General features: G+C 40.0%; 1 protein-coding gene and 1 pseudogene across 1 annotated transcript; both read left to right on the top strand.

Annotated features, from left to right (window-relative positions):
• Nucleotides 1-631: 631 nt before the first annotated feature.
• Nucleotides 632-4,215, top strand: LOC149097125 (adenosine receptor A1-like). The gene has a single exon (XM_089280167.1). The coding sequence runs from the start codon at nt 754-756 to the stop codon at nt 1,672-1,674; it is 921 nt and encodes a 306-aa protein (XP_089136293.1). The 5' UTR covers nt 632-753; the 3' UTR covers nt 1,675-4,215.
• Nucleotides 4,216-6,928: 2,713 nt separating this feature from the next.
• On the top strand, nt 6,929-10,796 carry LOC149097124 (adenosine receptor A1-like; annotated as a pseudogene).
• Nucleotides 10,797-13,995: the final 3,199 nt, after the last annotated feature.

Raw genomic sequence — 13,995 nt, 5'->3', positions numbered from 1 at the left:
ACAGATCTTTCATATTTCAGCACAAAGATGACTTCATAAAGCTAAAAAAATCTCCCGGGGGGTACTCCCAGAAAAATTGGGTGGGGGTGTGCGGCCCGCTTCCCAAAAACCCTTACCCTATTTATGACCAAAATCTGCAATTTTCCCTACCCTATTTATCACATGAGCAGAAATTCGATACCCTATTTCTGACCGTTACGGCTGGCAGATTTGCCCTAAACATAATTTATGAAGAGCTTTTGTTGATGGTCTTAACGATAATAATGAAAAAGTAGCTTCTTTTATTACGAAGCATATGGAAACATTATTGCATATGGAAATGCGCTACATAAATACCGTCATTTTATAAACATACCCAATTCAAGACTAGAGTGCAGAATCCATATTCTCAATTTACAACCAAAATGGCCAAAATCGATATCCTATTTGTGACCAAATCGGCTGAAAAACCATACCCTTTGGGGCCGCAATACCTATATAGCCCATATAAGGGAGTACCCACCCCCCCCCCCCCTGGGAAAAAACTATACCAACAGGCGAATTTAAAAGAACAAACCAATAAACACCAGACCCTCGTAATCGAAAAATTAATTAACAGTCGCGCAAAACAGTTATGAAGGACAACTGCCTAAGTGTCTTATCAGCGACGTGTGAAATTTTCAGTGCGACGTTGATTGCAAGCTAACCGAGGTTTCTGGTCAGAATCAACGGTGATCTTTACAGCAACTTCGATTATCTGATCATCCAAGGACAATGGTGAACATTAATGGAGATGGAAACTTCACAAGCAAACTGAGCCAAACACTCGGCGCATCGCTCAGTAAACTTGAATTGCCTTTAGCTTCAGTAAACATTTTTCTATCCATCACCGCATCTCTTGGCAATGCTTTGATCCTTATTGCTCTTCATAAAGTCTCTTCTATTCATCCTCCGACCAAACTTTTCTTTCGATGTCTGGCCGTCACTGATCTTTGCGTTGGACTTCTTGTACATCCACTCCATGTAACCGTCAACCTGTCTCGTGTAACAGAGGTGAGCAAGAATGATCTGTACTATATCTACGAAGTGTCTCGAGTTTCAAATTGGATTTTGTGTGCAGTATCTGTCTTGACGTCGACCGCAATAAGCGTAGACAGACTTCTCGCCCTATTGCTGGGACTAAGATACAAACATGTCGTAACTTTAAGGCGAGTTCGTGTAGCTATTATTTGTTTTTGGTTCACTGGTGTTTTTGCTGGATCGATCCGGATATGGAGAAGAGATATATCTTTTATGTTAGGTTCTGTCTTCTTGGCACTTTCTCTGGTAACTTCCATTTTCTGCTACACAAGGATCCACCTCAAATTAAGACATCGACAAGTCCAACAACAAAACAACGTTCCCAAAAGACGAGCGAATGGAGGAGGGATTCCACTAAACATACTAAGATATAGAAAGTCAGTTTCTAGCATTTTGTGGGTGCAGCTGGCATTAGTTGCCTGCTATGGTCCATGGGCCTTTCTGGCAATTTTATTTGTATTTGGCGGAATAGATAATGACGTGGCTTGGATAATCACAACGGTACTACTCCACTTTAATTCAACTCTAAACCCGATCCTGTATTGTTGGAAGATCGGAGCAGTGAGGCGAGCAGTGAGGGCCACAATCAAACAGCTTGACTGTTGTTTTAGATAATTAGCCGCATAAGTTGCAAAGAAAAACAACACAGTGTAAAAACAGTGAAAAAAAGAAGATTTGAATTAATGCAAATGCTCAAAGGCATCTTTAAATCGAAGTACCCTTCAAAACAACGGTTAAATCAGGACAAGGATCATAGTGGTTGAATTAAACCAGGTTTCTTTAGTTTGTGGCAGATTAAGAACAAAAACTTAAAACATTTTGCGAAAGATGCACCACCCATGAGGCGGTCCTTTGAAAGGAAAACATCAACAGTGTTTCAACTTTAATTTACTTGTGTGCTAAGCCACGATAATGAGAACATTCTAATAAAGCTACAAGTATGAGCTGGCCTCATGGCTAGTGTGCTCGACTTCGGATCGAGCGGTCCGAGTTCGAGCCCTGGTCGGGGACATTTTGTTTTGTGTTCTTAGGAAAGACACTCTAGTCTCACAGTGCCTCTGGCCACCCAGGTGTACAAATAGGTACCAGAAAATTTAATGTTGGGAGTAATCCTGCCATGCAGTAGCATCCCATCCAGGGGGGAGTAGAAATATTCCTAGTCGCTTCATGCTTCAGAAACCGGGATAAGCTCCGGCCTGATGGGCTACTTGGCTCGTTTGCAGACTTTGCATTACTTTACATTACAAGTGCAGACGTTGAATTAGCATGAAGATTGGTTTTAAGTTCAGAATTTTTGTAATGTCCGACTGAATTCGACTACACCTCCTTTTAAAGTTGTTTGGAAAAACCTTCAACTGATTCTATCAGTGTATATAATATGCTTTGTTTAAGCTTGCCCTTGTTTATAATATTTGTATTAGCGTGATCAAAAAAGGCTTAGGACTTGAGTTATTAAGAGCAGCTTCGCCTAAATATCAACTAGACTTGGAAATAGCGAAAAAAATCGAATTTCTTCAAACTCGCCCAGAATGAAGCCCTACGGGCACTAGTTACAAAAATATCGTTTTAAGTTCGATAAATCAAAACTTTTTTTTTTTACTGCAATTTTTTCGTTTCGATGCCCCAAATCGGCCAAAATCCATCGAAAATGAGCGGCATATTCAGAGGCTCGTAAACTCAAAAGCAAAAATCTTCATTACAAACTGATTGCACGTCGTATTTGTACTTCCTTTCCTGTCTATTTAGAGCTAAATAGATCGTGATTTGATTAGAACTTGAATATTTGACGAATTTTCTAAATTAACGACCCAAGACAGCTTTACAAGGGGTCTACATTTAGCCTATTTTCAAATGCTAAAAAGGCGTTCTGGTACACGGCTTTTCTCAAAACGACTAGTTTGGTCTGAAAGAGCATTGTTTCTTCTTCAAATTACTGAAATAAAATTTTTGGGCAAATAAAATCGCGAGCGGTGAGATAGCGAACTAAATGCAGCACTTCGTCCTGAAAACGTGACCTTTGACCCAAGCGTAACGAAACCAATTACTGCAAGAAAACCCGGAAGAAAAGCAAACGTTCCTTTATTTTGAAACAATTTCTAGTGATATCTCTCCGAAACCATGATTGCAAGAAACTATTTCCAGATATGAAATCTTGCAGGGTCAAAGAAGGAGCTAAAGGGCGCATTTTGACACAATAACTTTGTTTGCTGAGAATTGAATTGCAGTCAATTCCAGTGAAATTTGCAAACTTGACGTATGTTAGCCGATACTTACCTGAATATTTATATTTATAGAAGAGTCGTCTTCTTGGATTAACCTTCAAAAGAAGCTGCATCCAGATTTGGAAACCTCTAAAAGAAGAAATGTTTAATGTTCCGTGATCTGCGCGCTGCTATAAATTAGCTTAAATTCCATGCACATGCCGACCGCATGTTTGTCGTAAAACTCACTTAACTCCACTGACAGTTTCCATGGGCAATCCCAAAATAAACAATCCCCAAAAATGTAAAGTGAAATTGGCTGTCTTCATGAACAGTTAGAAGCTGGAGTCAAGTTCCATTACCTTTTAAAAATGCTTGATTCTACTTTGTTCACTCAGTCGTTACTGTCACGTTCTAATACTGCGTAGCATCGGTCACGCCAAAACACTACAGACCGTGCAGACTGAGTAAGTTTCCCATACAAAGTCTTGTGCGCGTTTGTCTATTGAATCAAAAGTCAAATACTGCGCTTGTGCAGCCTGTGGATAAATGACAAACTTTCAGATATATTTAACACTATTTTGTAACTAGACCCAAAAGAAGGAGTCACAATGAAAAGCCCAAACAAGTGTCTGCAGTCTGCACGGTCTCCACTGTTTTGGCGTGACCGATTCGCGGCATTCGAACGTGAGAGTAGTGAACAAAGTCGACGCAAACAAATAAAATCAAGCACTTTTTAAAGGTAATAGAACTTGACTCTAGCTTCTAACTGTTCATGAAGACAGCCAATTTCACTTTACATTTTTGGGGATTGTTTATTTTGGGGTTGCCCATGGAAACTGTCAGTGGAGTTCAGTTGGTTTTACGACAAACATGCGGTTAGCATGTGCATGGAATCTATAGCATCGGGTAGGTCACGGAATATTAAACATTTCTTCTTTTAGAGGTTTCCAAATCTGGGTCCAGCTTCTTTTGAAGGTTAATCCTAGAAGACGACTCTTCTATAAATATAAATATTCAGGTAAGTATCGGCTAACATACTTCAAGTTTGTAAATTTCACTGGAATTCGTTAACGTTCATTGACTTCAATTCTCAGCAAACAAAGCTATTGTGTCAAAATGCGCCCTTTAGCTCCTTCTTTGACCCTGTAAGATTTCATATCTGGAAATAGTTTCTTGCAATCATGGTTTCGGAGAGATATCACTAGAAATTGTTTCAGAATAACGAAGCGTTTGCTTTTCTTCCGGGTTTTCTTGCAGTAATCGCTTTCGTTACGCTTGGGTCAAAGGTCACGTTTTCAGAACGAAGTGCTGCATTTAGTTCGCTATCTCACCGCTCGCGATTTTATTTACCCAAAAATTTTATTTCAGTAATTTGAAGAAGAAACAATGCTCTTTCAGACCAAACTAGTCGTTTTGAGAAAAGCCGTGTACCAGAACGCCTTTTTAGCATTTGAAAATATGTTAAATGTAGACCTCTTGTAAAGCTGTCTTGGGTCGTTAATTTAGAAAATTCGTCAAATATTCAAGTTCTAATCAAATCACGATCTATTTAGCTCTAAATAGACAAGAAAGGAAGTACAAATACGGCGTGCAATCAGTTTGTAATGAAGATTTTTGCTTTTGAGTTTACGAGCCTCTGAATATGCCGCTCATTTTCGATGGATTTTGGCTGATTTGGAGCATCGAAACGAAATAATTGCGGAAAAAATGTTTTTTTGATTTATCGAACTTAAAACAATGTTTTTGTAACTAGTGCCCGTAGGGCTTCATTCTGGGCGAGTTTGAAGAAATTCGATTTTTTCGCTATTTCCAAGTCTAGTTGATGTTTAGGCGAAGCTGCTCTTAAAAACATTTGCATTCCTTCAGAACACTAAAAAATCCGTGAATCAGAGGATGTAAACTACTCACACGAGAGCAGGCCTCAAGCAAATCGCTAAGGTCTTAAAACTGCAAACCATGCGCTTTGTCAGATGACTTTTACAAGCACGGGCCAAGTTGTCCAAGCTATCGATGGATCCAATTTTACACCTAACTTGGTTGCATACCAAATAGTCTCTAATTTGCATGGAAGCACTTGTTTGACTCCAAATACGAAAGATCGGCTCATCGCTTCGGCGGCCGTTTTGTTCACAATGATCGATCCTCTAGCGAAATACCCTGGTCAGCGGAATAGGCCTTTGCACGATCCGGTAACATGGAACAAAATCACACATGCTGGGACGCAAGTTGCACGGTGGGACTTCCAAACAAAGCAACTCGTACCAGTCCACCTTGACCTGCCTTTGTTTTGGAAGTCCCACCGTGCAACTTGCGTCTCGACATGTGTGATTTTGTACCATGTGACTGGATCGTGCAAAGGGCCTATTTCGCTGACCAGGGAAAGATGCTGAAAGGTGCTCTACATAATCATGGAGTGAGTTTTAGACCTTAGTACATTATCTATTCACGAATTTCGCGCTGTACGGAGTAAATATGGTAAAAATTGAACTTTCACGTTCTCAAGTGTTTACTCCCTCCGCGATTGATCGGAAACAGCTGTCATTTTTTTCTATACAGGCTGGTGGCAATTTCTACACAACATATTTGTGAGGCGTTATGGAAATTTATAGGATAAATATTTACCGCCGATGGAATATAGACAGTACTCGCCAGCTACAAAACCATTTTTGTTTTCCTTCTTATGTATTACAAAAAGCAGCAAAGGCTTTTTTTTTAATAATTTTAGAAGCTTAAAAGCTCTAAGTGTTTGTAAAAAGGGATGTTTGAAAAATAAGCTTATATTATTTGGAAAGATTACCAACCATTTCCAGCTGCTCTTTGTAGTTTAAATAGTCGTCCACCCTAGGTTAGTGGAATAGTTGTTTTAAAAATACGCCGTTTGTCCCTGAATCAGACCCAGAACTTAAAATCTGTACGTTGTTTATACTTTAACCTTTCTGTTACCCATTCGGCTTTCGTTCCTCACAAGCACATCCACTTCAGTCCTTTCATAATCTAACGTTTTGCATTCCCTTTTTTAAATTTTCAATCTACAAGCGAGACAATGTTGACTAATAATTCCAATAATCAACTGACAGATGTTTCATTTTTCAGCACAAAGATGACTTCATAATGCTAAAAAAAACTCCCAGGCGGTACTCCTAGAACAATTTGGTGGGGGTGTGCGGCCCGCTTCCCAAAACTCTTACCCTATTTATGACCAAAATCTGTGATTTTCCCTACCCTATTTATGACCTGAGAAAAAATTCGATACCCTATTTCTTACCGTTGCGGCTGGCACATTTGCCCTAAACGTAATTTATGAGGGGCTTTTGTTGATGGTCTTATTGATAATGATGAAAACCTAACCTCTTCTAATAAACATGCTCATTTCAAGACTAGAGTGCAAAAGCCATACTCTTAATTTATGACCAAAATGGCCAAAATCGATACCCTGTTTATGACCAAATCGACTGAAAAACCATACTCTTTGGGGCCACACATATTTATATAGCCCATATAAGGGAGCCCCCCCCCCCCCGTGCGCGCGCGCGCGCCCCCGGGAAAAAACTATACCAACGGGCGAATTTAAAAGAACAAACCAATAAACACCAGACTCTCGAAATCGAAAAATTAATTAACAGTCGCGCAAAACAGTTATGAAGGACAACTGCAAGAATGTCTTATCACTGCATTGTGAAATTTTCAGTCCCACGTTAATTGCAAGCTCACTGAGGTTTCTGATCAGAACTAACGACGTTTTTTACAGCAACTTAAACTATCTGATCATCCAAGAACAATGGTGAACATTCATGGAGATGGAAACTTCACAAGCAAACTGAACCAAGCACTCGGCGCATCGCTCGGTAAACTTGAATTGCTTTTAGCTTCAGTGAACATTTTCCTATCTATCACCGCATCTGTTGGCAATGTTCTGATCCTGATTGCTCTTTATAAAGTCTCTTCCATTTATCCTCCGACCAAACTTTTCTTTCGATGTCTGGCGGTCACTGATCTTTGCGTTGGACTTCTTGTACAGCCACTCTATGCAACCGTCAACCTGTCTCGTATAACAGAGGCGAGCGAGAATGATCTGTACTATATCTACGAAGTGTCTCGAGTTTCAAATTGGATTTTGTGTACAGTATCTGTTCTGACGTCGACCGCAATAAGCGTGGACAGACTTCTCGCCCTGTTGTTGGGACTGAGATACAGACATGTCGTGACATTAGGGCGAGTTCGTATAGCTATTATTTGTTTTTGGTTCATCGGTGCTTTTCTTGGATCGATCCGGATATGGAGAATAGATATAACTTTTATGTTAGGCCCTGTCTTCTTGGCACTTTCTCTGGTAACTTCCATTTTCTGCTACACAAGGATCCACCTCAAATTAAGACATCGACAGGTCCAACAACAAAACAACGTTCCCAAAAGACGAGCGAACGGAGGAGGGATTCCACTGAACATAGCAAGATATAAAAAGTCAGTTTCTAGCATTTTGTGGGTGCAGCTGGCATTAGTTGCCTGCTATGGTCCATGGGCCTTTCTGGCAATTTTATTTGTATTTGGCGGAATAGAAAATTACGTGGCTTAGGTAATCACAACGGCTCTAGTCCACGTTAATTCAACTCTAAACCCGATCCTGTATTGGAAGATCGGAGAAGTGAGACAAGCAGTGAAGGCCACAGTCAAACAGCTTGACTGTTGTTTTAGATAATTAGCCGTATAAGTTGCTAAGAAAAACGTCACAGTGTAAAACAGTGAAAAAAGAGGATTTGAATTAATGTTAATGCTCAAAGGTATCTTTAAATCGAAGTACTCTTTAAAACAACGGTTAAGTTAGGTAGGCAATGATCATAGTGGTTGAATTAAACCAGGCTTCTTTCGTTTGTTGTAGATTAGGGAAAAAACATTTTGCGAAAGATGCACCATCCAAGAGGTTTGTGGAATAGTTATTTTAAAAATACACTGTTTGTTACTGAATCAGAGCCAGAACTTAAAATGTGTACGTTGTTTAAACCAAACTATTCAGCTTTTGAGGCTTACAAGCACATCCACTTCAGTTCTTTCATAATCTAACATCTTGCATTCCTTTTTTAATTTTCAATCTACAAGTGAGCTAATATTAACTAATAATTCTAACAAGCAGCTGACAGATCTTTCGTTTTTCAGCACAAGCAAGACTTAATAAAGCTAAAACACCAGACAAAGATCAAACCAATAAACACCGGACACTTAAAACCTAAAACTTAATTAAAAGTCAGGACAACTGGATGAATGTGTTTAGTTATTAGCGACAGGTGAAATTCTCAGCCCGACGATCACTGCTAACTGCAAACTCAAACTGGCCGAGGTTTCTGGTAAGAACTAATAGCGATCTTTACAGCGACTTCAATTTTCCGATCACCCAAACAGTACTGGAAATGGGAACTTCACCAGCAAACTGAACCAAACCGGTTTCAGCCAATCACTCGGTAAAATTGAATTATTTTTGTCTTCAGTGAACATCTTCCTATCCATCATCGCATCTCTGTGAAATGTTCTGATCCTGATTGCTCTTTATAAAGTCTCTTCTATTTATTCTCCGACGAAAGTCTTCTTTCGATGTCTGGCGGTCATCGATGTTTGCGTTAGACCTCTTGTACAACCACTCTTTGCAACCTTCCTCCTGTTTCGTTTAACTGAGATAAACGAGAACATTGTTTACTATGTTCACGAATCTTATAATGTTTTAAGTTGGACCGCAATTAGTGTGGACAGACTTCTCGCCCTGTTGTTGGAACTGAGATACAGACATGTCGTAAGATTAAGGCGAGTTCGTGTAGTTATAATTTGTTTTTGGTTTATTGGCGCTTCTCTTGGATCGATCTGAATTTGGGGAAGCGGTACCACCTTTATATTAAACTCTGCTGCTCTCTTGACGCTTTCTCTGGTAAGAACTATTTTCTGTTACAAGGATTTTCTTCAAACTACGACATAAACAAGCCCAAGTCCCTTAAGGGCAAGCGAACGAAGGAGAGAATCCACTGAACATAGTAAGATATAAACGAGAGTCAGTTTATTGGTGCGTGTATGCAGTTGTCATTAGTTACCTGCTATATTCCGTGGGGCATTTTGGTCGTTCTAATCGCAACTGGAATAGAATATGACATGGCTTGGATGGCTACAGTAACTCAAGTCTACTTTAACGCATCTCTAAACCCGATCCTATATTGTTCGAAGATCAGAGAAGTCAAGCAAGCAGTGAAAGACACAATCAGACAGCTTTATCGTGTTTTGAACAATTAGCTGAATGGATGGGCCTAAAACTACAAAGTAAAATGGCTTAGTGTAGAGTTTCCGAAAGAAAAAGGATTTAAAATAACTGATTCATTATTCACTCCAAAACTCAGAATTATCTTCAAATCCCGACGTGGAAACTTTAACAAATAGATGACTGAAATACACAAATACTCTTTTTCAGTGGTATTACTAGAAACCAGAAAAAAAAAACAGGTTTCTCTACAAGGTTTTCTTCAGTTTGTTGCAGGTTAAGACAAACAAACGTATAACATAGATATACGTAAAACCTTTTAGCGAAAGATGAGCCATCATAGATTCAGCCTCCTCCCCCCTAAAAAGAAAACATCAACTATCTCGTCTCTCGGGTTTGAAGCTTTTAAGTCCATGGGCCCTTTTTAACGAAACACTGTTTCGATCCAAACATTCCATCTCGGAAACAGAGCAGAATACTTTCACAGCTATTACTCGTTTTACGTTAGCACAGAAATGATTGGAAAACTGTCATACTATTTGGATTCTTTCACACTGTATTCTCATTCTTTTCTATGAAATACGCGGCTTTCTGATGTGAAATAGAATGAATCAAGGTGCCCAACTACTCCATCCAGAGCCCGAAGGTTAACAAAGGTTCCCATGCTGTTCAACAATTAATTAGCGAGAGAAAAAAAGCACAATTCCAATTCAACTCAGTTACTCCTACCCTACTTATGCAAGTTAAGATGGCGTTTCCATCTTTTTCCAAGACATACTTTTAAAATTATTAGTATTATGAAAAAAAACACCTTCTGGAAAAACTCTGTGGAGGGAGTTCACAGCCACCTTAAATTATCAAAATTCAAGATGGCTCATAACATCCTTCACAAAATGCTTTTAAACTTTGGGAAAAGTTGTATCTTTAATGATAAATGAAGGTCATGGGGCTCGTTTATCAGTTGTAAGTACTTAAAGCTAAAGTTAACTGTGTTTTTAACAGGTTGTGCTGTTGCTTTAGTAGCCTATTATGCCATGAAGACGACCAAACCTTGTTCACCGAAGATTGGGCTTTTGTATCATAGTACAGCCTGATACTCATATCCCGCCGACCTACCTGCGACGCCGTCGCCGGTTGCAACTGATAATGTTCGGCGATCTGTTCTAGTGGATCCCCGGCGCATCTGCGATGGATCGCCGACATACTCAAATTGGCGCGAAATGCAAATCGAATTGCCGCAATTTTCCACCATTCAACCTGTAAATATGGAGTTGTGGGTAAAATCGAGTTGTTACATCATACATTGCGTCCGCAGATGATGTTCACGTAAAATATCGCCGACAACCGCCTGCTTGCCTGCGAAGTTGTACTCAGCTCAACTTCGCAGGCAAGCCGGCGGTCAATGCCTGGGACAGATTATGATTCGGCGATAAATTTCCCAAGTTTTTTTGTATTTAAAACGGTAGGATGGACGGAGTGCAATGTCCACCGACCATAGAGGCATAGATGAAAGGACAAAACAAGTACCGCCAAGGAGGGGGAGCACCCTCATACGAGGCCGGCTCGCCAACCTCGCCGGGAAGTCGAACCCCGCCCCACCATAAAGAGACAAAAGACAATAGACAAGGTTTTAAAACAGTAACCCATGCAATAAAAGCGAATAAACGAAAAACTGGTTAAAAATATACTAGCTCAGTACGTCCTAGGGAAAGTGCGGTAGCATTGATTTGTCGAAGTATAACAGCTGCAAAGTGCTGTAAACTGTTTCCGACCGTAGTGGTGGGGTCCTGATGCGTCTGATCGATCATTCCAGGAGCTACAATTTACCCCTATTTTCAGGAAGATTCCACCCCTCTTCGAGCTAATAGTCTTTTTGAATGATTGCCAGCTATCAGTATGAATGAAAACCTATTTTTTTTCCCTTTTTGATCATGGATAATATTTCAGCGATAAATTAACCCCATACAGACCACTAAATGACCCAAATTCTCGTTTATCATATCCTCTGAAATTCGGGGCGTCTTCTTTTCAGTGAAACGGGGTAATTCCACTTCAAAAGCAAGTAAGGTGGCTACCATGAAAACAATATATACATTTAGCCAGGCCTAAAACCGTGGCTCCTGGGCCGGTTTGTTCAAAGCCCAATTAAGCTAACCCAGGATAAGCGAGAATTTTGATTTGAGTTTTGTAACTTTGCGGCGAGGTTTTCTGTACATTGTTTGGCCTCCTGTTTTAAGGACATTCGCGCAAAAAAATTCCAACATTGCTTTTCTTTCTGAGACTTTTACCACTGTAAGATGATGAGTTAGTTATGTCAGAAATGTAAAAAACTGGGGGGTCACCGACTTCGTTTTGGAGAGAACATGTCCGGAAGAACACCCTAAATCTGAAAAAATTGGGCTTCGTTAGCGAGTAAGGCCACAATGTCTGCAAGACCAAAAATATTGCAATTAGAGCTTTGAAGTGAAATGTTCTCCCCCAAATATCGTTTAAGTGGACTTTTGAAGTGAATTTAGTCAACTGGTGGGGTTCCTTAAAGAACAAGTTCGCATTTAGCGACCATAGTTTCACGCGCCTTGCAGCCGCAAGATGGCAGGATTCGATGTCCCGTGGACAGAAATCTTGAAATTTTTTTAACTCCCCACATTGACTTTCTGTTCATTTTTGGACAATGTGGAGATAATTGTAAATGAAATCTGTTTCTGGAAAGAAGAGTAGGGGTCACCGAACGTCCAAGATCGTTAAATCCAGGCAAAGCTATAGCAAAACAACACGTGACCTCGATAAGTTCTGGACTAAAGCTCGCGATATGATCACGTGATAGAGGTCAGCGGATACCTTGTTCTGATAGGTGTCAATTGACCCTAACATGGATGTCCAATATCAAAGAAGGACGCTATAAACCAAGGCTGCATGTCTCTAGATCTGTCAACCTATTAGCTGGAGCCACGAGCCGCTAGCCATGATAACCACGAGAAAATCAATTCATGGGTTTCCTTTTCTTTCCTATATGGGTATGGGGCAAGCTCCGCTATTAGGGCATGAAATTTTTTTTTTCCCACGGACTACTCGCCTGCCGTCGTTTTGACGAGTAATTTAGGGAGTTTAAGAAACCAAGGCGCGACGCCGAGGACAACATCGATTAAAAAAAGATTTTATATCTCACCTACGAATCTTGCGATACTCCTAAGTCATTTTCCTTTATTTCTTAGTGTCAAAACTATCACGAATCTGAATCTGGTACAAGGCGAAACATATGAAATAAAAATTAAAAAAATTTAGCCGTCGTGGTTCGCATTCTCTGGACAACGCAGAATTTGGTCAGTTCACGTTGTTGCTTTGCAGAGGACGGCAAAGAAATGTACCTAGAATTATAGCGGACGTTCACAGCCATTGTTCTGCTCATTAAACGTTTTGTTTAGCGACGTTCCGGTTGCCGTTGCCGTCATGGTTTTGACCCGCAGATGAGTTGACTATCACTAATAAAGAGCGAGGTCGAGTGGTCGAATTGCTTTTTGTTGACATGATAAAGGATGACAGTTAGAAACATGCGGTTTTTATAATAACAATTTTCAGGGAAACTAGCGCGCTATCCTGTTCTACATCTACATTTATTAAGTTGGTAAAATCGTGAAGACATCGCACCAACTAAATTATGTTGTTGTGTTGTTTGCTTGGCAGGTGCAAAACTTCAAAAGGAAATGGAAAAATTGCAGAGCAAGCTTTCAAAATGTAGGCTGGAACTTATCGTACCACTGCATTAGCGGTACGGATTTTAATGACGTAACCATAAAGTGAATGTGGAAGACGGAAAAAAAATAAAGCAATAGAAGAAGGAGATAAAATTTTTCTAGACTGCTCGCCGCGCGCGCGCCTTCGGTTTGAGCAAATATTCATTGAATCACCGCTGCGTTGGTTATCACTCACCGGTGATAGGGCTTTATACTCAAGCAATCGGGAAATGTAGCACAGTAGAACAGTTATAATTATAGATATAGTTGTGTTGGCTATTGAAAAAATGACTGGCGCATTCTGGAATGATAGTTTAGCGGAACTGTGCTATGAAATGGTTCTTGGGAATGTGTTGTTGGGAAATGGGAAAGACAAAATTTCCCCTTCATCCTATTGCCAGATGTGTAGCTGAGGCCATCGAACTGAAAAAAAAAGCTATGGTGGAAACTATCAGAACTAGACGTTTTGCTGCGTGTACCCAGGCAGTCGTTATACTGAGAAGCACTAGCTATATTGCAATTGAGCTAAATGTTCTGCATTTGAAGTCGTACGAAATTCAAACGAATCGATGTGCTCAATCTATTCTGATTTTGATTGCGTTTCTTGGAATCGACTAATAGCTTATTACTCGTTTGCAGGTCTATAAGGCAAGAAATGAGTCAAGGTCTTTATATCAGCCTATAAACGTTTCAGTCATTTTCCTTAGCCTTTGTCGTTGTTATTTGCGTTTCTCAAGCAAGCGAGACATTTTGAATTTCCAGAGTTATG

This window comes from Orbicella faveolata, unplaced genomic scaffold (assembly GCF_042242905.1).
Source record: "Orbicella faveolata isolate gen_17 unplaced genomic scaffold, um_ofav_v1 contig_47, whole genome shotgun sequence".
Lineage (NCBI taxonomy): Eukaryota > Metazoa > Cnidaria > Anthozoa > Scleractinia > Merulinidae > Orbicella > Orbicella faveolata.
The sequence above is the reverse complement of the archived record's forward strand: the minus strand, read 5'-3'. Positions and strand labels throughout refer to the sequence as shown.